The sequence below is a fragment of the Artemia franciscana genome, chromosome 4, assembly GCF_032884065.1.
Source record: "Artemia franciscana chromosome 4, ASM3288406v1, whole genome shotgun sequence".
NCBI classification, from domain to species: domain Eukaryota; kingdom Metazoa; phylum Arthropoda; class Branchiopoda; order Anostraca; family Artemiidae; genus Artemia; species Artemia franciscana.
The window spans coordinates 36,537,789-36,564,575 of record NC_088866.1 but is presented as its reverse complement, the minus strand read 5'-3'; the positions used below and the strand labels follow the sequence as shown (position 1 = coordinate 36,564,575).

General features: G+C 34.0%; 1 protein-coding gene across 1 annotated transcript in view; it reads right to left on the bottom strand.

The window, feature by feature from the left end:
* The window catches only part of LOC136026371 (roundabout homolog 2-like), a 232,894-nt gene that overhangs the window by 97,199 nt on the left and 108,908 nt on the right, over nt 1–26,787 (bottom strand). Inside the window, exons 9-10 of the mRNA XM_065702916.1 lie at nt 21,319–21,615; nt 1,439–1,716 (exon numbers count right to left, since the gene is read on the bottom strand). Of these exons, the coding sequence (XP_065558988.1) occupies nt 1,439–1,716; nt 21,319–21,615 (575 nt within the window). The remainder of the gene's footprint in view (nt 1–1,438; nt 1,717–21,318; nt 21,616–26,787) is intronic.

The window sequence follows — 26,787 nt, the reverse complement described above, 5'->3', positions numbered from 1 at the left end:
AAATTGGAGGGCAACCAGGCCCACTCCCACACCACTTTCTCCCCAAATTCCCCTAACCAAAAATCTGAGACAGCTATTTTGTTCAACATCGTTGAAAGGCCTAAAACATAATGTCTTTGGAGATAACATGAAACCCCAGATCCCTTGGGAAAAGGTCTTCAAGTTGAAAAGGGGAAATTTTCCAGAATTCCTATACAAAATTTCTGTACATATCTTGCTTTCTATCTACTGGCTCAGTTTCATGCTTGGAAGTGTTAAGGATAATTGTCCCGGTAAATTTTCACCAGGATTGTATTTTCCAGAGGATATTTCACAGGGGGATTTTTCTGTGGAGGTGAAGCCAGATTTCCTGGCTTTATTTAAAAAACGATCAGAAATTAAATAGAAAAACAAGTTTTTTCAACTGAAATTAAGGAGCATTATTAAAACTTAAAAATAACAAGAATTATTACATATACAAGGGGGGTTGCCTCCTCCTCAACACCACGCTCTTTACGTTAAAGTTTTAAATTTTGTCCTAATTCTTAAAACGACTCCTCAAACACAAGTGGCGTTTTATTAAAACAGCAAGTAACTTTTTTACAAATGCCAAAAAACTTTAGCATGAAGAGCGAGGTGTAGAGGAGGGGGAAGACCTCTCGTATACGTAATAATTTCTGCTCCTTTTAAGTTTTAATATTTTTCCTTACTTTCAGTTGAAAAAACTTTTTTTTTCAAGTTGAAAACTTTTTTTCCTTTAATATGTAAACAATGGACAAAGTTCCCAACTTTAAGCCCTCCCCCCAGAGACTTTGAGAAATTAACTCATCCTTAAAGAAATACTTATCATATTTTTTGACTATGCTGAACAAAATGGCTATCTCAAAATTTTGATTGGGTGACTTTGAGAAAAACGAGGTGGGAGGGGCCTAGTTACCCTCCAATTTTTCGTCACTTGAAAGGGAACTAGAAATTCTAGTTTATGTACGAATGAGACCTCTCGCAATATTCTAGGATCACTGGATCGATAAGATCACCCCTGGAAAAAAATATATATATATATAAACACGCATCCGTGATCTTTTTTCTAGCAAAAAAACATAAAATTCGATATTTCTATAGATAGGAGCTTGAACGTTCTACAGTAGGGTTCTCTGATATGCTGAATATGATGGTGTGATTTTCGTTAAGAATTTATAACTTTTAGGGGATGTTACCCTGTTTTTCAAAAATAAGGCAAATTTTCTAAGGGTCGTAACTTTTGATACTAAAGTTTGATTCTTTGTCACAACTCTAGTCTTAAAAAAAGCTTTAGCGTTAAGAGCGAGGCATTGAGGAGGGACAGCCCCTTTCAAATATGAAATAATTTATATTATTTTTAAGTTTAAATTTCGCTCTTTACTTTATGTAAAAAAAAACTTTTTTTTATTAAATAAACCGATATATTGAGACAACTTACCTCCCAGATAACCTGGACTGAAGTAGCATTAATAGACACTACTTTATCAAGCCTTAACACTTGACCTGCCAAAGCTTCACGGGTCTGTTCCCTCTCACCTTCATCCGCATCGTCAACTAATGATTCAGTTATTTCAATCCAGTCAGATATTGGTGATGGCAAACTAAGTCCGTGTGAGTTTTCTGCTCTGACCAAAACTAAATACAAATTTCCTGGCAGTAAATTTTTCAGAGTATAAGAATCAGAAGCTAAACGCCGTTCGATGACCCTCCATTGACCTAGAAAGGAAAAACATTTGATTGTAGGAAGTACAGAATTTAAAATAGGTATTTTAAAAATATTACTCGAATTCATTTTGGATGAAAATTCGTAAAATCAGCAAAATTTAAAAAAATAAGTGGGCACTAAATCTTGCCTATTTGGCACCCTTATTTCGGCACTAAAGCTTGCCGATACTACATACAGGAAACCTTCCCTATACTAAACTAGAGTATTGACTTACTTATATAACCAGCAGCACAGACAGGTATCTGACACTTTTAGATGAATAAATTGCATATTTCTGTCAGGACATGTTTAGCAAATATTCGATCTTTCAAACAGTTCGTGGTAACGAAGGAGGTAACGTAAGGAGGTAACGTAAGGAGCTTACGTTACCACTTACGTGGTAACGTAAGGAGCAATCCGGCTCAATAGTAACCAAAAATCTAAAAAATTGAATTTTGATATCAATAGCTACATCAAAAGAATTGCATTTTAATGCTGATTTTAAATATATAAGTTTCATCAAGTTTAGTCTTACCCATCAAAAGTTACGAGCCTGAGAAAATTTGCCTTATTTAGGAAAATAGGGGGAAACACCCCCTAAAAGTCGTAGGATCTTAACGAAAATGACACCATCAGATTCAGCGTATCAGAGAATCCTACTGTAGAAGTTTCAAGCTCCTATCTACAAAAATGTGGAATTTTGTATTTTTTGCCAGAAGACAAATCACGGGTGCGTGTTTATTTGTTTGTTTTTTTTTTTTTTTTTTTTTTCTTTTCCCCAGGGGTCATCGTATCGACCAAGTGGTCCTAGAATGTCGCAAGAGGGCTCATTCTAACGGAAATGAAAAGTTCTAGTGCCCTTTTTAAGTGACCAAAAAAATTGGAGGGCACCTAGGGCCCCTCCCACGCTCATTTTTTCTCGAAAGTCAACAGATCAAAATTTTGAGATAGCCATTTTGTTCCGCATAGTCAAAAATCATAATAACTATGTCTTTGGGAATGACTTACTCCCCCAAAGTCCCTGGGGTTGGGGCTGCAACTTACAAACTTCGACCAGTGTTTACATATAATAATGGTTATTGGGAAGTGTACAGTCGGTTTCAGGGGATTTGTTTTTGGTTTTGGGGGTGGGGTAGAGGGGAGGGGGCTATGTGGGAGGATCTTTCCATGGAGAAATGTGTCATGGGGGAACAGAAATTCAATGAAAAGGGCGCAGGATTTTCTAAAATTACTATAAAAAAACAATGAAAAAGTAAACATGGAAATTTTTTTTCAATTGAAAGTAAAGAGTAGCATTGAAACTTAAAACGAACAGAGATTATTACGCATGTGAGGGGTTCTAAAAATACTTTAGCATAAAGAGCGAGGTATTTAGGAGGAGATAAATACCTCGCTCTTTATGCTATAGTATTTTTAGTAATTTCAACTATTCATTCTACGGCCTTTCTGATTCAGGGGTCATTCTTAAAGAATTGGGACAAAACTTGCGATTTAGTGTAAAGAACGAGGTATTAACGAGGGTACAAACCCTCTCATATACATAATAAAAATTAAAGAATATAAAAGTTTGTTACGTAAGATAATTCTTAAGTTACGTATATTTTTTACTAATAGAAAAATTCGTTAAAAATAAAAATTTATAGTTGCCTTTTTATGTAACCGAAAAATTGCATGGCAACTAGGCCTCCTTTCCCATCCCTTATTTCTCAAAATCGTCTGATCAAAACTAAGAGAAAGCCATTTAGCCAAAAAAGGAATTAATATGCAAATTTCATTTTAATAATTTATGTGTGGAGAGCCAAAATCAAACATGCATTAATTCAAAAACGTTCAGAAATTACATAAAAAAAAACTAGTTTTTTTAACTGAAAGTAAGGAGCGACATTAAAACTTAAAACGAACAGAAATTACTCCGTATATGAAATGGGTTGTCCCCTCCGCAATCCCTCGCTCTTTACGCTAAAGCTTTTAATTGTATTAAAAAGCAGAATTGTGGCAAAGAGTCAAACTTTAGCGTAAAGAGCGAGGGATTGCGGAGGGGACAACCCATTTCATATACGGAGTAATTTCTGTTCGTTTTAAGTTTTAATGTCGCTCCTTACTTTCAGTTAAAAAAACTAGTTTTTTTTATTTAATTGAATAAAAGCAACATCGAGTTATTATAAAACTTAATATTCAAGTCATGACAATGAAATGAATATAGTTTTTTGTCTTTTGAAAAGATTGTGGCAGATCCTGCTCATCCATGTCCAACCACCAAGGAGCCCCAAATGTCTCTATCCTCCAACTTTTTGCCCCCATTTCTAGTTCTTATTTTTTTTAACTTAATTTTTTTTACTTCAAATTTTTTTCAACTTTCTTTCATGTCTTAAAATGACATAAAATATACTTCAAGCAAAATAAATTTACTAGTGAAAATTTCAAAGTATGAAATGGGGCTGATATAAATATGTTAGTTATGATTTCTCCTATTAGAAAAATAATGTTTGTAGCTACATTCATTTCTTTTTTTGGACTTATTTTTTAACAAAATTTTGAGATTCAAATTTTTTGGAATATTCTGGGACTCAAGAAATTTTGAAACTCAAGAATTTTTAGGCTATTAGCAGCTGGTTCTGTCAAGTGATTTGTTTTGAAAGAATGTCGTATGGTAATAAGTTGTGATATTGATAAAAATTTTAGCCAAGCATTTCTAAATCTTGCGCAATATTACCAGAATATTGTTTGATATTACCAAAGATTTTGCGGAATTAAAACATTCAATTAATTTTTTTTATGATATTCTACATGTCGTTGTTTAAATAAAAATATTTTATGCAATACTTTATAATGCTTCCATTATTTTTACGGTACGCTAGCAAGTCGAGCATTTAGAATGTTTTTTAAAAAGTCGAAGATGTAAGAGAAGAAATTTTCAGAGACATAGATACTACTAGCGGGCTCAAATTTTTTTGTTTGACTTCAAAGTTTTTGGACTCACATGTAGCTAATAAACCAAATGTATCTTAACCGTGTGTAATCTTGTTTGTCTAAACTAAAACCCAGGTTTCTTAAACAATCAAATATTTTTAATCAACTAGATGTAACTTAAGCGTGTGTGTTCTTATTTTTCAAAACTAAAATCTTAAATTTTTTTAATGATCAAAGATTTTTCATAAAACAGATTTTTCTTAACCTTATGTGTTCTAATTTGTCAAAATATATGATTTTAATATTATCATAGAGGCTTCTCGTTATATCAATCGAGATTTTGATAACGTACTGCATCAAGATGTTTCGTAATATTAGAAAAGATTTTGAGATATGAAACGGATTTTTATTTAGTTAGAAACATATGAAGCGGGAATTAGAAGTAGTGGGGTATAGTTCAGCAGAAATTTTAGCATTGGACAAATTTTAGCAGAAATTTTTAGCATAATAACGAATCATCGAATTAATTGAACGATAAACTAACCAAACTCACTGATGAGCATCAGTTTAATAAAAATATTTCATCATTTAAGAAACTTGGGATTTAGTTTGGACAAACAAGAATAAACATGGTTAAGATACATTTGACTTTACTAATAATATTTGATCATTTGAGAAACTGGGGCATTAGTTTCTACATATAAGAATACACACGGTTCAGATACCTATGAATTTTTGAAAATATTTGATCATTTAAGGAACTTGGATTTATTTTTGACTACTAAAAATACACATGGTTAAGATACATCTAATTTTAAAATATACGATCATTTAAGAAACGTGGCCTTTAGTTTTGACAAATAAGAAGACACACATTTAAAGTACATCTGATTTTAGTATTCAGAAATAAGGTTTTAGTTTTCAGAAATAGGAATACACAGGGCTATAATAAATCTGATTTACTATAAACATTTTACTATAAACAAATTCGGGTTGCAGTTTTGACAAATAATAAGATACAATGGTCAAGATAGATCTGATTAATAAAAATATTTGGTCATTTAAGAACCCCGGCTTTTAGTTTTGACAAATAAAAATGCACACGGTTAAAATACATGTGATTTATTAAAAATGTTAGATAATTAAAAAAAAAACTTTGATTCTATTTTTGACTAATAGAAATACACACGTTTAAAATACGTCTGATTAATTGAAAATGTATGATCACGTAAGAAACGTTTTTAGTTTTGGCAAATAAGAATACACACGTTTAAAATACATCATATTTTATTATAAATATTTAATCACTTAAGAAACTTTGTTTTAGTTCTGATGAAGAAAAGCATACAAAATTAAAATCCCTCTCATTTATTATAAATATTTGATCATTTAAGAAACTTCAGTTTTACTTTTGACAAAATAAGAATGCACAGGATTAAAATACATATAATTTATTATTAATTTATATAATTTACAAAACATGGGTTTTAGTTCTGACTAAAGTATGCAGACGATTCAGATATCTCTGATCTATTAGTATTTGATCATCTAAGAAGACTTGGGACAAAAAAAAAATACAGACGAATTATGATATATCTGATTTATTAAAAAAAAAAAATTATGATCATTTAATAGACTTGGGCTTTAGATTTGACAAATAAGAATACACATGGTTAAGATATATCTTATTTATTATAAATATTAAATCATTTAAGACACTTGGGTTTTAGTTTTGAAAAGTAAGAATGCACAGGGTTAACATACATTTGACTCTATTAATAATGTTTCATCATTTAAGAAATTTTGGTTTTATTTATGTCAAATAAGAACGCACATGGTTAAGATACATATGATTTATTAAAAATATTTGATTATTTAAGAAACTAGGGTTTTAGTTTTCACAAAAAAGAATACATATCATTAAGATATATCTGATTTATTGTAAATATTTGATCATTTAAGAAACTTGGGTATTAATTTTGATAACTAAGAACACACACGGTTAAGATACATCTGTTTTACTGATAATACTTGCAAATTTAAAAAGAACTGGTTGTAGCTTTGACAAATATGAACACACATGGTTGAAATATATCTGATTTACTGAAAATATTTGATCATTTAAGAAACTTAGGTTTTGTTTTTGACAACTAGGAAGATCTGAGTCCAAAAAATTATAACTAAGAAAAAGTCCCTTAAAGTATTATTTTTCTAATAGGAAAATTCACGACTAAGGATCGAATATTTGCCAATCATGTCCTGACAGGAATATGTAGGTCATTCACCCAAAACCGTCGGATATCTGTCTGGGTAGCTGGTTATGTAAGTAGGTCAGTGCTCTAGTTTAGTACAGGGAAGTTATCCTGTCTGGAGTATAGGCAAGCTATAGTGCTAAAATAAGGGTGTAAGATCAGGACTACTGTATAGTATACTTCTAATATGGATTCGTGTTATGCTTCAAATTCATATTTGTCATTAAGTTGAATATTTGATGTTTTTGTCCCAGTAATATTTTCATCATTATCTACTAATGGAATTGGTTGTGTCGGCAACATCTAGCCAAATACTTATCTCCAGCTGTTGAAATAGCAGTGAGACGTCAAGTAAATTAAGCCTGAAGTTCAACAAGTATTCCATATTATATCTTCAGGGTCAATTACAACGGTGATGAATTAGCCTACATTTAAAATTTTGGCAATTCTATCCTGTTTCATGGCTGAGGGTTTGATTCTGGCAAAAATTGGGTCTCCAGTACCCCGGCGGGTCCTTATGATGCCTTTAAAGTCGAGCAAACAGCTTGCTAACGATACCCTAGAAAATGCGATAAATTTGATTTCGTTCCTCTTAATGCTTCTTTCAAATTGGGCTACGAGAGGTGGGGCGAATTTTCCCTATATTTTTTTCTTGTTGGAATAACCAAGGATACTTTGCTGCACATAAAAAATATTGTATTCTTGTTGCTCATACATTACATACCAGGTTATTGGCACTTGGGGGGGTGTGGATATACTACATACATAGGTATTTGTTCTATAGGTGTCGATCTATGTTACTGGCTCATGTTTTCCTATCAACACGGTTGCCTCAAGTAATGGTCGTGTCATGACCCTTCGTGTCTTCTATATCATTCTATTAACATCGACATTGCTTAAAACATTTCCTGAACAGCAACATTAGCTGCTAATGCTTCATTCAAAGGAATGAACATTAGTTCATTTCTTTTTTTTACTTTGGCATAAAAATTTCTTGGTCTATATTATACCTAGATTTTTTTTTTCTGTCTTTTGTTAGTTTTTTTCTTGTGTCAAATCTTAAGAATTATTTGGTAACACAGTTTGTAAAGTATATCTTCTATCACCATGGGCAACACTTCCTAGTAACATATATCTCTGAGAGAAACATACGCACGAAACAAATTACAGATCCTTTAAAGTTTACAAAAACTATATTATAATTCCCACACGTAGTTTATCACTAGAAAACAGTTAGCTTCCGTTGCGTGTAACCCCTGTACATCCTATATTGAAAGGATAAGTTTGCCAGTATATTTGATAACCTAAAGCCACTACAGTCAAAGCCATAGGTCCAGCCTTGTAAAATGAGAGGAAATAATAGTAGATGTAAACGATAGGGACAGTTAAAGACTCCTTCTTGAACTCCTAGGTGCCTTAGAATGTCTAAGAGGTCAGCTTTGACGTAATCTATTTAAACAACATCCGGGATCGTATCATGGATTTTTTATCGGGGGGGGGGGTATAAAAATTTTTGTGGGGGAGGGACAAAAAAATAAAAAACGTACCAAATTTGCCTATATTCATTTTTGTTACGTTTTTACGAGTCTGACGGACAGTTCGGAGGGGGGAGGAAGTTCACTCCTAGCATTAATCCCCCGCCTCTAGATACGGTCTTGACTGTATTATGTGAAGGCTGCCATATATATTTTGTCAACTGGAAAGAGCTTCCACTAAATGTTTTTTATTTTCTCATCGTGAATTCGACTAAGTTTTCAATTAATCTATTTAGTACTATAGCTTTTTATGCTAATAATGAAGACTTAGCACTGCTTACATTTTCAAAAGATAAAAAGACTTAAATACCGAACAATGCCCTTAAAAAGTAATTAAAACCAACTTGATCTGCAGATTATATTTTGCCTCTTAGTCTAAAAGAGGGTTACTTCAAAATCGCTAGATAAGCCGATTAAAGCTATAGGAGGTAGATGTTTTTACTTTGTAAGACTTTTTTCGATGAGTTTTACTCAGGGGAATAAGAGGCTACTGCTTTTTATGTTCCGTAGAAAATTCGTATTATTTTTTTTTAAAGAGAAAGTAGAACTACTGAAAACGGATCAAAGTTAACGTAGTACGAGGAATGAGTGAGTTTTCGAGGCTATTTTAAATATATCGCAGATTGAAAAGACATAGAAAAAAAAACCTTGGATCTGTTTTTGGGATTGTTTTATCCCCAAAACATATATATATATATATATATATATATATATATATATATATATATATATATATATATATATCAGAAATGGGTTAAAAACCTATGCTAACCTAACCTTATCAAAGTTAGTGCAATCTAACCTGTCATCATCAAACCTTGCATTAATTAAATAATTGGCTGGCAACGCTGACTGAATCCGAGGACAAAAAACCGGTGAATGTCTCCATTCCCAAATTTCGGACATTTGCGTAACATATATACAATACTCATGGATTTTTACTTATATATATAAAAAAAAATTAACTGCAAGTAAGGAACGGCATTAAAACTTAAAGCGAACAGAAAGTATTTCGTATATGAAAGGGGGTGTCCCCTCCTCAACGCCCCGCTCTTTACGCTAAAGTTTGACTCTTTCTCCCAACTCTACTTCTTACAACAATAAAAAATTGTAGCGTAAAGAGCGAGGTGTTGAGGAGGGGACAACGCCTTTCATATACGGAATAATTTCTGTTCTTTATAAGCTTTAATGTCACTCCTTATTTGCAGTTTAAAAACTTTTTTTTATTTAATTTCTTAACGTTTTAGAATTAATGCATGTTTTGGTTCTGGCTCACCACACATGAATATTTAAAACGAAATTTGTATATTACTTTTTTTTATAAATGGTTTTCTCAAAGTTTTAATTGGACAATTTTGAAAAAAAAGGGGTGCAGGAGGAGGTATAGTTGCCCTCCAATTTTTGGTTACTTAAAAAGGCGACTAGAACATTTATTTTTTTACGAACGTTTTTATTAGCAATAAATATACGTAACTTACGAATTAACTTACATAACATCTATATTTGTATATTTTTATTACGTATATGAGAGGGTTCGCCCCCTCTTCCATACCTCGCTGTTTACACTAAGGCTTGAATTTTTCCCAATTCTTTAAGAATGACCCCTCAATCACAGAGGCCGTAGAATACACAGTTGAAATTACCGAAAAATACTTCAGCGTAAAGAGTGAGGTATTGAGGAAGAAACGAACCCCCTTATATAAGTAATAATTTCTATTTGCTTTAAGTTTTAATGTTGTTCCTTATTTTCAGTTAAAAAAACTTTTTTTTATTTATTTTTCCTTTTTTTTTTGAATAATGCTAGAAAATCCTGCGCCCCTTCATGGAAATTCTTTTCCCTCATGATTAATTGCTCAACGTAAAGATCCTCCCACGTAACCCTCTCCCCTTTACCACCCCCCTCCAAGCGAAAAAGTCCCCCTGAAAACGTCTGTACACTTCCCAATACCCATTACTTTATGTAAACAATGGTCAAAGTGTAGATAGGAGCTGGAAACCTTTACAGTAGGGTTTTCTGATGCGCTGAATCTCATTTTGTGATTTAAGATTCTTCATTAAGATTCTATGACTTTTAGGGTCGTTTCTCCCAATTTTCTAAAATAAGGTAAATTTTTTTTAGGTTCGTAACTTTTGATGGGTAAGACTAAACTAGGTAAAACTTATATATTTAAAATCGGCATAAAAATACAATTCTTTTGATGTAGCTATTGTTATCAAAATTCCGATTTTTAGAGTTTCGGTTACTATTGAACCGGGTCGCTCCTTGCTACAGTTTGTTACCACGATCTATTTGACTGTTTAGCTAATGTTATTTCTAAAGTAAGTTAAACACAAGATTTTTCTTATGGTTTCTCGATGAAGTTTTAAGGGCAATAGCACATTTTCGTCTTTACTACCATGTTGAATCGTGAAAAAAAACTAATTTTTTCACTTTTTTCCATAAGAATTGAAACTATTTTGTATAGGATGCATCTGACTAGTTTTTTTTTAATTTTGATAAAAATAAAGGTGGAGAAATCCCTAAACTCAGATTTTAAAGCGGTTTAAAAGGGAAAAAGTTATTTATTGGATTGTTTAAATAAACAAACCCATGTGCCGCAAGCTCTCAGCTCAAACCTTTTTATAACTTTTTTATACTTGCAAAAAAAAAAAAAAAACATCAGTAGATCTAAGGACATTCGTGATAAAACCTTGTGTGGGGAAAGAATTATTTTGTAGCCTTTTATTTGGAGGGGTCACGGGTCAATGTTTTCCTGCAACTTTGTGGGCCAATAATTCTATCAAGATTCTAGTTCAAAGAAAATGCAATATACCAACCTTTCGCTAAAAAGCTTCAATAAAAGTGGTGATGGGAGGGTTCTGACACACTTCGTTCCTCCGATAATACATGTAGTAAATTCCTGTCAAACAATTCCAGTTCAAAGTAAAGTATTACGTGCCTACCAGTGCACTGAAAATTTGGTAGTTAGAGGTGGGGTGGTTGAGGGAGGATCAGAAGATAAAGTTAGGTCAGAAGATATGGTCTCAATATTATTTCAAGGATAATTTTTTTTCCAAATAAAAAAATACAACAATCTTGTTATATAATGCGCCTATAAAATATTATGCCCAGATCTATTTTTATCTAGTTGTGAAAATTATATGGTAAACGCTACTGTTCAACAGACATTGAGCTTAATCGTTTCTTGTATCTGATTAAATAAAAAAAAACAAGTTTTTCTGATTGAAACTAAGGAGTGACATTAAAACTTAAAACGAACAGAAATTACTCCGTATACGAAAGGAGCTTCTCCCTCCTCAGCACCCCGCACTTTTCGCTAAAGTTTGACTCTTTCTCTTAACTTTACTTTTTAAAACAGTAAAATACTTTAGCGTAAACAGCCCCTTTCCTATACGGAGTAATTTCTGTTCGTTTTAAGTTTAAAAGTCACTCCTTACTTTCAGTTAGAAAAACTTGTTTTTTTATTTAATTTCTGAACGTTTTTGAATTAACGCATATTTTGATTTTGGCTCTCCGCACATGAATAACTAAAACGCAATTTTTATATTAATTTGTTTTTTGGCTAAATGGTTTTCTCATACTTTTGATCGGATGATTCTGAGAAAAAGAGGAGCGGGGGAGTAGGCCTAGTTACCCTCCAATTTTTTGTTTACTTAAAAAGCCAACTACAACTATTAATTTTACGAACGTTATTATTAGTAAAAATATACGTAACTTACGAATTAAATTACGTAGTCAACTTCTAAATTCGTTTGTTTTTATTATGTACTAGCTGTTGGTGTGGCGCTTCGCGCCCCCCCCCCCCAAGCCCCCCGTGCGCGTAAGTCGTTACGCGCCATATTAGTTACGCGCCATTGTAGTTGTGTCCCTGTGTCCCACCTGTGAATATAGATAGATACATATATATATCATGAAAAGAGAAATCACCAATGCTACAGATATATATATATAGTTTTTCTTTTTTTCAGTTTATTCTTTTTATTAATTTGTTTTCTTTTTTAGTTTTTTTTTCTTTTTTAGTTTTTTCGTTTTTAGTTTTTTCTTTTTTTTTTAGTTTTTCTTTTTTCTTTTTGATGAGTTTCAGCAATTCTTACCAACTGAGCGTTTCGCTTATGAAGAATAATATCTCGAGGTAAAAACTGATCACCGACCATAACGATTGCCACCTAGTCGATAGTTGGAGCATTATATCTACGCACATGTTTGCCAGTAGGCGTTTTGTCAGCGGAAATAACAATTTTATGCGTATCAGTAGGCATCAAATCGATTGCTGTTTTGAACAGACACACTAAATTATTATTTTCGTGGAAAAGATGTTGCAATTGGGAAACGATAGTCCTTTCAACATCGGGAGAAATTTCGCAACGTGCATTCAATTCAGAATTTCTATCACTGATGAAGTACAGTTGTAAAAATTTATGATTCTTGCTTGAGAATGGTAGAAGGGACCCTGCTCTATCATAAATTTGCCTTATTACTTTGAAAGTAGGCATAAATTGATCTTGATTTTCGATTTGGGCACCAAACGACGTCATTACGCTTAGATTCTGACGTATTTTCAGTAAGCAAAGTCTTCAATGGCTCTGGTGGTGCAGCCAGTTAAGGAAGTTTAACTTTTCCTGAGGCGCAACACATTCCCATTGTTTCACCATTAAAATTCAAGGCCTTGCAATAGGGACAAATTTTAGACATAGTCCCAATTTGAACACATCTACTCAAGCTATAATCATCGACTGGGCTGTACCTGAATGCCAGGCAATAATTTTCAGGTTGCTCTTGTGATTCCTCGGCACGCTTTCTTTTGGTAGTTTCTATTTGAGAGGTAAGCCTGTTTTCACGCTGTTGTTGCGATTCCTCGGCACACTTTCTTTTCTTACTTTCTCTATTAGCCGCAAGCCTTTTGGCATTAACTCTTTGATCTGCTTCCTTGGCTTTTTCTTCTGCCATTGTAGGATTTATACTAAAATTTCTCTTTGAATTAACTCTTTGAGCAGCTTCCTCGGCACGCTTTCTTTTAGTAATTTTTCTTTGAGACGCAAGCCTGTTTTCACGCTGTTGTTGTGATTCCTCGGCACGCTTTCTTTTCTTACATTCTCTATTAGCCGCAAGGTTTTTGGCATTAACTCTTTGAGCAGCTTCCTCGGCTGTTTCTTCTGCCATTGTAGGATTTATAGTAAAATTTTTCTTTGAATTAACTCTTTGAGCAGCTTCCTTTTCTGTTTTTTCTGTCATTTTAAGACCTATATTAAAAATTGCTCTTTGAAAGGCCTTCTTATATACTTATAATGACGTCATATAAAGTCGACAAACATGACGTCAGTCGACAAACAACTTCATGACGGCATAATGCTCAATCCTTATAATGACGTCATTCGACAAACATGACGTCAGTCGACAGTGGACAAACATGACGTCAGTACACAAACAACCTATTTTTATATATATATAGATATGAGGGATTTCGCCCCCTCCTCAATACCTCGCTCTTACACTAAAGCTTAAATTTTGTCCCAATTCCTTAAGAATGACCCCTGAGTCAAAAAGGCCGTAGAATAAATAGTTGAAATAAATAAAATTACTTTAGCGTAAAGAGAAAGGTATTAGGAAGAGGTGAACATCTCATATGTGTAATAATTTCTGTTCGTTTTAAGCTTCAGTGTTGCTCCTTACTTTTAACTGAAGAAACTTTTTCAAATTTATTTTTTTCATTGCTCTTTAAAAAAAGCTAAAAAAATCCTACATCCCCTTCATGGAAATTCTCTTCCCCCATAACAAATTGCTCCATGGAAAGTTCCCGCTGCATAACCTCCTCCCCCAAACCCTCCCCCAAACCAAAAAAATCCCCTGAAAGCGTCTGTACACTTTCCAATAACCATTACTATGTGTAGACACTGGTCAAAAGTTTGTAACTTGAAGCCCCTCCCACGGGGACCTTGGGTGAGTATGTCGTCCCTAAAAACATAGTTTTTAGGTTTTTTGACTATGCTGAATAAAATGGCTATCGCAGAATTTTGGTCCGGTTATTTTGGGGGGAAATGAGCGTGGGAGGGGGCCTAGGTGCCCTCCAAACTTTTGGTCACTTAAAAAGGGCACTAGAACTTCTGTTAGAATGGGCCCTATCGCGATATTCTAGTACCACTGGATCGATACGATCACCCCTGGGGAAAACAAAAACAAAAAACAAACAATCAAGATTTCAAGATCACGCATCTGTGACCTTTTCTGTGGCAAAACATACAAAATTCCACATTTCGGTAGGGTTCTCTGATACGCTAAATCTGATGGTGTGATTTTCGTTAAGATTCTATGACTTTTAAGGGATGTTTCCCCCTATTTTCTAAAATAAGGCAAATATTCTCAGGCTTTTAACTTTTGATGGGTAAGACTAAACTTGATGAAATTTATATATTTAAAATCAGCATTAAATTTGATTCTTTTGATGTAACTGTTGGTATCAAAATTCCGTTTTTTAGAGTTTCAGTTACTTTTGAGCCGGGTCGCTCCTTACTATAGATCGTTACCACAAACTGCTTGATTTATTTCTAACCATGCAACGTAATGCTAGATTCCAATGAGAACTTACTTAAAAAATAATATTTATATCTTCAAAATATTTTATACTCGGTTTCCCCACTTAAAAAAACTGAGACTCTTATATTTAAAAAGAAATAATTTTAGCCTTTAAGAGGTATAAATAACATAAAGTCAACAAAAGCTTCATACAAAACAGCAGTAATCCCTGAAAGTAATGATTTCTTCTTCTTTTGTTCTTCAAGTAGTATGTTTACCTTCCCCAATAGAAATACATAACTACTTGTCTTCTTCTATTGATCTAAGGTTCCACTCGCAGTTCTTCTTCTAATACAATGGGTTTCAAAGAAATATCCCAACCGAAAAGTAAACTTCAATTTACTAGCAGAAAAGCTAATCGTATTCTCAAAGGAATGGTTATCTAGAGCTATAGGCTTTGAATTGAATAAATATTAGAATGGATAAAGGCAAAATTTTGGTTTTCGAAAACATGGTAAGTAATGCTGACAAAGTTGATTCAAATTCTTATAACCATGTTAATGATGTTTCGTCCGGATATGGAATTTTCTTGAACCTGATAAAGAGGAACAGCGTAGAGCAGTCAATATTAACTACTTTAAAGAATGTATTTATGAATCGTTACCAAGAAATCAACCTTTAGGTCAATTAGGATCTTGCTTTGGCTTTCTATCTCTTCTAACATGTTTCGACAAAAAACTTACTTAAGTTTGACTGTGAGTTACAGGGGTTCTATTTTAACGAGATGTGCATTGAACCGAAAAAAAATTAAGCTGCAAAATGTTTACAACTAAATATTACTTTAAAATTGCTTTATACTGCGTGTTTTCATCTGCAGATTTAGGAAGAATCCCGTTCGCTGGTCATCTTAAGTGCAGACAGGTTCCACCGTCAGACAGAAGCGGGGTTTAGAAGGATATCAAACAGTTTGTGGTGACTAACTGTAAGTAAGGAATGACACGGGGTAATGAAAACTCTAAAAAAGAAATTTCAATATCAATAAATATATCAAAAGAATTGGCTTATAATGCTTATTTTAAGTAAATACATTTTATTAGGCTTAGTATTGATGTTCTCTGGTTACGAGCCTGAAAATATTTGCTTTGTTTTTGAAAAAGCGGGGAGAGAAAACTCCCTAAAAGTAAAATAATCTTAATACCCTACTGAATATGTGTCAAACTCCTATCTGCAAAAATGTGCAATTTTGTACCTTTTGTCAGAAGAAAGATCACGGATGTGTGTTTGTTCGTTGGTTGTTCCTCCCCCCCCCCAGGGCTGATTGTATCTACTACTAATACTAATAATAATAACTCACTGCACCACCAAGCCGCCTGAGGCCAACACAGCTACGCACGCTCCTCCTCCAGCCTAATCTATTCAAGACCTCCCTCTTTACACCCTCCCAGGAAGTTCCATTTCCTTCAAATCTTTATTTATGACATCCTCCCAAACCCAGACAAGGACGACCTGCTTTCTGTATAGCCCCAGACGGTTGGCCAAAAAGGACAATCTTCGACAATCTGTCATCCTTCAACCGCCGAACGTGGCCTAGCCATCTCAACCTTTCCTTCATTATAGCCCTAGAAAGCGGGATTGAACTACATTTCTCGTACAACCTACTGTTTGAAATACGGTCAGTCAGCCGGGTACCCAGAACAATCCGTAGGCAATTTCTCTGGAAAACATCTAGTAATATGTGTACTAATTTCTGTTCGTTTTGTTTTAATGCTGCTCCTTACTTTCAGTTGGAAAACAACTTTTTCATATTTATTTTTTCATTGCTTTTTTTTAAATAATGTTAGAAAATCCTGCGCTCCCTTCATGGAAATTTTCTTCCCACATGAGAAACTCCTCCATGGGAAGTTCCCGCAACATATCCCCCTCTTCATATACCCTCCCCTTAACCACACAAAATCCCCCTGAAAACGTCTGTACACTTCCCATCACCATTACTTTATGTAAGCACTGGTCAAAGTTTGTAACTTGTAGCCCCCCCTTGGGGAATGTGGGGGAGTAAGTCGTCACCAAAGACATAGTTATAAGGTTTTTCGACAACGCTGAATAAAATGGCTATCTCAGAATTTTGATCCAGTGACGTTGAGAAAATAATCTGCGTGGAAGGGGGCCTAGGTACCCTCCAATTTTTTGGCTCAATTAAAAAGGGCACTAGAACTTTTCATTTCCGTTAGAGTGAGGACCACTCTAACTAGAAGATTCTAGGACCACTGGGTCGATACGATCACACCTGAAAAAAAAACCACAAAAACAAAAACAAAAAACAGATAAACACGCATCCGAGATCTGCCTTCTGGCAAAAAATGCAAAATTCCACATTTTTGTAGATAGGAGCTTGAAACTTCTACAGTAGGGTTCTCTGATACGCTGAATCTGATGGTGTGATGTTTGTTAAGATTATATGACTTTTAGGGGTTGTTTCGTCCTATTTTCTAAAATAAGGCAAATTTTCTCAGGCTCGTAACTGTTGATGGGTAAGACTAAACTTAATGAAATGTACATATTTAAAATCAGCATTAAAATGCGATTCTTTTGATGTAGCTGTTGGTATTAAAATCTCATTTTTAGAGTTTTGGTTACTATTGAGCCAGGTCGTACCTTACTACAGTTCGATACAACGAACTGTTTGATACTATCAAGGTAAGTGAATCTGCCAACCTGATCAATCTTTTCGTTACCCAACGTCACCTTTTCATCTTCACTTATTCCTAGCCATAATGACTCAGTCTTCTTCACAATAATTTTCAAGCCTAATCTAGCACCCTGCACTCGCAAAACCTCTAAAAATATCGATTGTATTAAAGGTTATAGTGCCCTTTTTAAGGGATCAAATCATTTGAGGTCAACTGGCCCCCTACCAGGCCCTTCTTTCTCCAAAATAGTCCAATCAAAATTTGCGATAGTCATTTGTTAGCATAGTTTTTAAGTCCTAACACTTGGCTTTTGGACATAAGATGACCCTTTAGCCCCTGGGAATAGGTATTCAAGCTATAAGACTCAGCCATTGTTTACATATAGTTATTTGTTATTGGGAAGTATATAGACATTCTTAAGGGGGGATGGGTGATTTTGTGTTTGGAATAGATTTTTATGGGGATGATTTTCCATGTGGGGGGAAATTGTGGGAGAGAACTTTCCAGTAAAAATCTTACGCTGGGGTATTTGACCGAATTGCCATACGAAATTCTTTTTATTTGTCTTACTTTATCTTTACCCTCTCAATTTTGTATGTGGAGATGTTCTGGGGAACTGTTTTGGGAAAATTTTCACCGTGTTTGGATTTCCGGGAAATAATTTCCAAGAGAAGAGAGGTTTCCGGGGTGATCGAGAAAATGATTAGAAATTTTACGGAGGGGGAGAGGGGATTTCAGCATAGATGAAATTGCCGGGAAGAGTTTTACGAAGGGGTGTATTTTATGTGGGAGAAAATTTCCTATGAGTAGTTTCCCGTGACAAAAGGAATTTTTTATGGAGGGTGAGCCAGATTTGCCGGTATTATTTGAAAAAGATTAGAAATAAAAAACGTGTTTTTTTACCAGTTTTTTCAGCTGAAAATAAGAAGCAGCATTAAGGCTCCAAACGAGCATAAATAATTCCATAAATGAAGGGGATACCCTCCACCTCTCCTCAATACCTAGCTCTTTACGCTAAAGTTTGACTGTTTGTCCCGATTTTTCAAGAACGGCTCCTGAAGCACAAGAGGCATTTAATTAGAATAGGAAGCTTTTTAAAAATTGCTATAAACTTTAGCGTGAAGAGCAAGGTATTGAAGAGGGGGCAAACCCCTTAACATACGGAGTAACTTCTGATAGTTTCGAGTTTTAATGTTGCTTCTTACTTTCAGTTAAAAAAAAACTTGTTTTCCTGTGCTTGATTTCAATAATGGATACTGATACCACAAAAGTGATTAACTATATAACAAAATAAAGAAAATTAGGTAAAATAAAGAAAATTAGGTACAAGTTAGCTTTCCAATTGATAAATGCAACGAAACTCTGGTTGGCTCAGGTCCATGGCATACGGGTTGACAACCCCACATACATATTTTGATCGTCAAAGGTACTAAGAGTTGCTGGCTAAATGTATGTTTATAGCAGCCTAGATACCAATAAACAGTTACAAAAACTCGATTTATTTTTGGGACACGGTGCGCAGTAGCGATGCTAGCGACTGCAGACAGGAAACTAGTATTGATATCTTATTGGTAACAGGAAACTGGTATTGGTATCTAAGCCGTGTATGCAACAAAACAAAATTGCGTTCCCGCCTATAGTGTTGTAGTATGACCTACGCGTCGGAGCGTGGGCTTGGAGGAGGTGCCAATTTCAGAGCTCTGTACCTCTGAAATAAAAGCGTCTCATGGGCAAGATAGGAGTTTTCATAACTGTATTGATATCTAAGCTGTAATTTATGGTTACTGTAATCTTTACTGAGGATAAGTATAAACCATTAGCGATTCCCTGTTTTTAAGCAGTGTTACATCTAGATAGGAACTTGTATTGGCTAATCATCCATTTAGCTAGTAAAAATGTAAGTACTGCAACAAGTCAGATATAAAGAAGTAAATGATGTGATTAATGAAGTAAATCTTGTAATAAAAGACACTGAATGTAGTTTATATCTCGTTTGAATCACACAGGAATATATCAAGAACTTAATCATTGAGAATAAAGAGGCCTTGGGCCTGGATCTTACCCATTTATCATTCTTAGTTTACCCTTTCTGCATGGAAAAGGGTAATCTTGAGGATTATACATAGTAAAATGATCGACCATCGTACTGTAGAGGTGATAAGATCAGCAACACCAACTGTCAGATTTATTTGCAATCCTCCAATACCCTCAACATTTCTCTGGGACTGTCAAGAAAATAGGATCAATGAAGATGTTCTCAAAGCCATACCCATTCTTATTTTTCGTTTATAGAAACTTCTACAAATGTCAAGTTACGATGAAGTAAACGCGCTGTAAAATCTATGAATAATATAATTCACGCAGGACTTTGATCCAAGGACAATAAAGATGACTTCCTAGAAAAGGCTAGAAATCCAAAAATCCTGGCAGAAAATAATCCATCTCAGAAGCGGCTCAAAAGATCCCTTGGAGCTAAAGAAATATATTAGATTTCTTAAAATCAATTTGTCATGAAGAAATAGGAACCTATTCTGAATATTAATCAATTCAAGCACGTTTCAAAGGAATGAAAAGAAAGAATGGAATGAATGTCAAGGATAAAAAAAACAATATTAAGTTATTTAAAGTAACTTTAAAAGACGTTTTATTTTGCTAAAATTAAGCTTCTTCACTTACTCGATGATATGCATGTTGTTTTGATGTTTTGTCTTTGATATTTAGCTTTGACGATTGGAAATTTACCAGGTCAACAGTTCTTTTTTTGCTTATCATTTTCCTCTGTTGTTTTCAAAAATGGCATCTAACTATACATCTAACAAAAATTGATGTAATTCGTTGTGAATTTTCCCTCACTTCACTAAAAGCCACGATTCACAATGGGAAAGGGAATCAGTAATCCCTGTTTGATGCGGACTTTACTGCTTTCCGAATTTTTAGTTCAGCCAATCATACACACAAGTAAAATATTATTGCTTTTCTATTCAGCATGTAATCAAAAATGGCACTGCCCTGATTTGAACCCAACAGCGAAAACTAAATGCTTAGTATCTTATGCTTTATGTTCGCTTCGAAATACGCAATTTTGCAACTAGCCTACAGCTTTAACTTTCACCAAGGAGACAAGGTACTTGCATTGTTAGATTTATTAGTTTCAGATCTATCCATTTATCGAGTAAGAGTTTTTAGAATTTCTAAACTAATAATGGGAGAAAATTTTTCAACTTTTTAGACTAACAGGTTTACACTGTTTAGGCTTTTGCTTAGAGAATTATCTAACCTAGCTGTAACTGTAAGAAAATTTACCTCTGTTGCATATTTTCAAGTTCTTTTTCGATCTATGGAGATGCAATTCCTATTTGAAAATTTAATTTGGAACATGGATAATGCTGACTCTCATCGAGTTACTTCAAAATTATCCTCTTACATTGACGAAATAACACCTTAGGACTGCAAGAAATCAAAACACAAGACTTGCAGAGGGAACATAAACCGAAAATCAGAAATCTGAAGAAGTGTTTACGCTGCGTCTTTAGCTTGTGAGGAAAGAATATTAGAATAATGCAACACTACAATCTGCAGCAACCCAAGACTAATTTGAAATCTCTTACTAACCCAACATTTAGTAATTGCACAATTATTTAAAGAGCCCTATTTTTAACACAGTCTAGTGACTTTGTAGTTGTATCTGTATTTGATTTTAAAGACTTTCAGGGCTTACCTGTAGAGGAAGCATTTCTGATTTCTGCTTTATATGTTTCAACGAGGTAGCCAAGCAAAGATGAAGCTCCCATACGGTTGCCACTCTTCCAGCTAATGACCGCGGACTCAGAGCCACGACTTACCAGGTGAGGTTTTGATGGAGAGCCAGGTAAAGCTAGTGGATCTTTAGTAGCTCTATCAAATGTGGCTTCTGGACTCGAAGGTGATTCTACTTTTAAAGTTGCAAACCAGTATGTATTACCACCTTTGCTTGATGCTTTACAGCTGTAGTCACCTGAATCTGAAGTTTGCAGATCTGTATTTAGAGAAGGACAACCAATTAGCAAGGTGTTAGAGAGAGTTCTAGAGACAGAGAGGAAAAATATATATACTTTCTTTCTTCACAGATTAGAAGTTTTTAAGCAAAAGATTAAATCTTTGAAAAAATGTTTCAGTCAAACTTAGCCAAAAGAGTCAAGTTTTTATTTAAGCACAAAATTTCTTTTTTGGCAAATTCATACAGGGTGTTGAATAAGTTACTTAAAGATGAGAAAACCTATTCGCGGATGGGGATTTCAAATATCTGTTCACTTTTGTTTTATTACATTGTTCTTTAATTTTTGCGTTAATACCAACTTCCCTTTTTGGCAAATTCCTGCTGGGTGCAAGAAAAAAAAATTCGGATGCGAATTAGAAGTTTTATTTTGTTTCACAATTTTATTTTCTATTTTCAAATTTTCTGTCACATTTTCTGTTTCTCACATTTAGATTAACGTCTTTTATTTACACAAAACAAGCACTTCTTTTAAGACCCAGACTCTATTCCTGAATATGATCCGGTGTGCTTTAGTTTCTCTCCTCTGTACTGTATAATGACAGTATTAGTCGTTAAAACATGTTGACGCTAAAATAAAACTTTCCTTCATTCCATTGTGATTTTGATTGGTCTTCTAACCTCAGATTTCTTTGTGAAACATTCGTCATCTTGTATAATTTTGCATGCGTTATCTATATATATAAAACTAGCTGTTGGGGTGACTAGGTGTTGGGGTGATGCGTCATGAAGTTGTTTGTCGACTGACGTCATGTTTGTCAACTGACGAAATTACATACTGGGACACCGGGACACAAATGACGACCGGGACACGGGGAATATAAACGACAACCGGGAACCTCAAAGAGAAATTACAGACTGGGACACCCGGACACAAATCACGACTGCGCGGTTTTGCGTTCTTTAGCCGCAAGCCTTTTGGCATTAACTCTTTTAGCCGCTTCCTCGGCTGTTTCTTCTGTTGTAGGATTTGGTAACATTCTATCTTTTTCAATGTTTTTCAATTTGTTAATGTTCATTCTAACATTGACAGTTGGAAAAATCTTCACGTGTCAAGATTGCTAAAGCTCAACAATTTATAATAAACCTCAAAATTCTAAGTATCTGTTTTAAGGTTTTCGAATTACTTTAATCTATTGTCAAAATATTTCGAAATATTTATGCAATTCCCAGTTTTTACATTTTAGTTTGTTTTCTTTTTCTTCTTTATTTTTCAGACGTCATATGCAAACCCTCAACACAAAAATACATACAATTTATTTTTATATATATAGAAGATATAATCTGGCGTAACAGACATAATGTAACAGACATAACACACATACAACTTATTTTTATATAAGATATAATAATATAAGATAGATAAGTTGTTTGTCTGTCTGTCGACTGACGTCATTATAAGGATTGAGCTGTATGTCGTCATGAAATTAGTTGTCGTCATGTTTGTTATGACGAGGCTTAGTATATGACGTCATTATAAGTATTTAAGAAAATCGTTCAAAGACAAATTTTTAATTGTAAGAAGATCGTTGAAAGAGAAATTTTTAATTGTAAAATGACTGAAGAACCTACAATGGCAACAGCCGAGGAAGCTGCTCAAAGAGTCTATGCCAAAAGACTTGCGGCTGATAGAGAAAGTAAGAAAAGAAAGCGTGCCGAGGAATCACAAGAACAGCATGAAAACTGGCTTGCGGCTGATAGAGAAAGTAAGAAAAGAAAGCGTTCCGAGGAATCACAAGAACAGCATGAAAACAGGCTTGCGGCTAAAGAACGCAAAACCGTGCAGCTAGATGAAAATCCACCTGGACAGCGAGAGTCAAAACATATCAAAACTGAAAATGATAGCGATGATGATTGGGTTTTGGATTTTGACTTGGATAAGGTCATCAATGCCTACGAGATTTTAGTTTAAAAAAACAAAGGTTCGGCGATATGTATTTTATAATGACGCTGAAAAATAAAGACGAAAAAGAAAACGAAAAAAAGAAAAAAGGTAAAAAACTAAAAAAAAAACTAAAAAGAAAAAACAGTCAAAGAGAAATTACAGACTGGGACACAAATGTCCACCGGGACAGAGGGAATATAAATGAAAACCTAACAATCTATTTATATGGACAGACAATGTGACAGCAAAAAATGTTGTATATTCGCAAGTTTTGCGTAGTTAAAAATCTATATATCTATCTATCTTCTATCTATCTATCTATCTATATATATAAAAATAAGTTGTTTGTCTGTCTGTCGACTGACGTCATTATAAGAATTGAGCTATATATCGTCATGAAGTTAGTTGTCGTCATGTTTGTTATGGCGATGCTTAGTATATGACGTCATTATAAGTATTTAAGAAAAAATAAGTTGTTTGTTTTTGTGTCTGTCTGTCTGTCCGCATATGACGTCTGAATTATTTCATCATATACCAATTCAAAAACGAATGTATTCAAGCCGAAGTAGCTGAGTTGGTAAAGCGTTATGTTCCAGGTTCTAGGTCCGAGAGGTTCCAGGTTCGAACCTTGGCCTTAGCATTAATACAAGAGAAGAAAAAAAAACTAACAAAGGTAAAAACTACCAAAAAAAAACTAAAAGAAAACACTAAAAAAACTAAAAAGGCTAAAAAACTAAAAAAAAATAAAAAAAAGTAAAAAACTAAAAAAGAAACTAAAAAGAAAAAACAGTCAAAGAGAAATTACAGACTGGGACACAAATGTCCACCGGGACAGAGGGAATATAAATGAAAACCTAACAATCTATTTATATGGACAGACAATGTGACAGCAAAAAATGTTGTATATTCGCAAGTTTTACGTAGTTAAAAATCTATATATCTATCTATCTTCTATCTATCTATCTATCTATATATATAAAAATAAGTTGTTTGTCTCTCTGTCGACTGACGTCATTATAAGAATTGAGCTATATATCGTCATGAAGTTAGTTGTCGTCATGTTTGTTATGGCGATGCTTAGTATATGACGTCATTATAAGTATTTAAGAAAAAATAAGTTGTTTGTTTTTGTGTCTGTCTGTCTGTCCGCATATGACGTCTGAATTATTTCATCATATACCAATTCAAAAACGAATGTATTCAAGCCGAAGTAGCTGAGTTGGTAAAGCGTTATGTTCCAGGTTCTAGGTCCGAGAGGTTCCAGGTTCGAACCTTGGCCTTAGCATTAATACAAGAGAAGAAAAAAAAACTAACAAAGGTAAAAACTACCAAAAAAAAACTAAAAGAAAACACTAAAAAAACTAAAAAGGCTAAAAAACTAAAAAAAAATAAAAAAAAGTAAAAAACTAAAAAAGAAAATAAACTAAAAAAAACTAAAAAAACATAAAAACTGCAAAAAAAAACTAAAAAGAAAAAAATAAAAACTAATAAAAAAACTAGAACTAAAAACTGAAAAAAAAACTAAAAAAAAGGAAAAAACTGAAAAATAAAGGAGAAAAAGAAAACTAAAAAAAAAACTAAAAATGGTAAATGTATTCAAGCCGAAGTAGCTGAGTTGGTAAAGCGTTATGTTCCAGGTTCTAGTTCCGAGAGGTTCCAGGTTCGAACCTTGGCTTTAGCATTAATACAAAAAAAAGGGAAAAAACAAAAAATTTATTTCATCATATACCAAATTCAAAAACGCGTTATGTTTCAGGTTCTAGGCCCGAGAGGTTCCAGGTTCGAACCTTGGCTTTAGCATCAATACAAAAGAAGAAAAAAACTAAAAAAGGTAAAAACTACAAAAAAAAATACTGAAAAAAAACTAAAAAAAGGTTAAAACTACAAAAAAAAACTAAAAAGAAAAAACAACTAAAAACTAATAAAAAACTAAAAACTGAAAAAGAAAAAAAACTAAAACAAGGAAAAAATTGAAAAATAAAGGAGAAAAAGAAAACTAAAAAAAAATTAAAATTAAAATTAAAAAACTAAAAAAGGTAAAAACTACAAAAAAACTAAAAAGAAAAAAGAAAAAAAACTAAAAAAGCTTAAAAAAGGTAAAAACCAAAAAAAAACTAAAAAGAAAAAAAGGAAAAAACAAAAAATTTATTTCATCATGTACCAATTCAAAAACGAATGTATATACCGGGACACAGGGAATATAAATGACGACCGGGACACTAAAAGAGAAATTACAGACTGGGACACCGGGACACAAATGACGACTGGGACGTGTGTGTCGACTGACGTCATGTTTGTGTGTTGACTGACGTCATGTTTGTCGACTATAAATGACGACTTGACACAGGGACACAACTACAACGGGGACACCGGGGGGCATAGGGTGGATATATAAACGCCGGGGGCAACAGGGGGACACAGAAAATGTTTGATTAGCGTTCACCATGAACAAACCTCAAGGGCAATCATTAGAATAGTGAGGTACAGATCTGAATACGGATTGTTTTTCCCATCGACACTTATATGTTGCGTGTTAAAGAGTCGGTAAACCTGACAATCTATTTATATGTACAGACAATGGGACAGAGAAGAATGTTGTATATTCGCAAGTTTTACGTAGTTAAAACATATATATATATATATACTAGCTGTTGGGGTGGCGCTTCGCGCCACCCCAACACCTAGTTGGTGGGGGCGCTTCGCGCCCCCCCCAAGCCCCCCCGCGCGCGTAAGTCGTTACGCGCCATAATAGTTACGCGCCATTGTAGTTGTGTCCCTATGTCCCACCTGTGAATATAGATATATATATATATATATATGGTTTTAACTACGTAAAACTTGCGAATATACAACATTCTTTGCTGTCCCATTGTCTTTGCATATAAATAGATTGTCAGGTTATCCCCCTGTTTCCCCCGGTGTCCCCGTTGTAGTTGTGTCCCTGTGTCCCGGTCGTCATTTATATTCCCTGTGTCCCGGGTCCCGGTCATCATTTGTATCCCGGTGTCCCGGTCTGTATATACATTCGTTTTTTAGTTTTGTTTTTCTCCTTTATTTTTTTCCTTTTTTTTTCTTTTTTAGCTTATTTAGATTTTTAGATTTTTTAGTTTTTTTTATTAGTTTTTAGTTTTTATTTCTTTTTAGTTTTTTTGTCCCGGTCGTCATTTATATCCCCCTGTTTCCCCCGGTGTCCCCGTTGTAGTTGTGTCCCTGTGTCCCGGTCGTTATTTATATTCCCTGTGTCCCGGTCGTCATTTGTATCCCGGTGT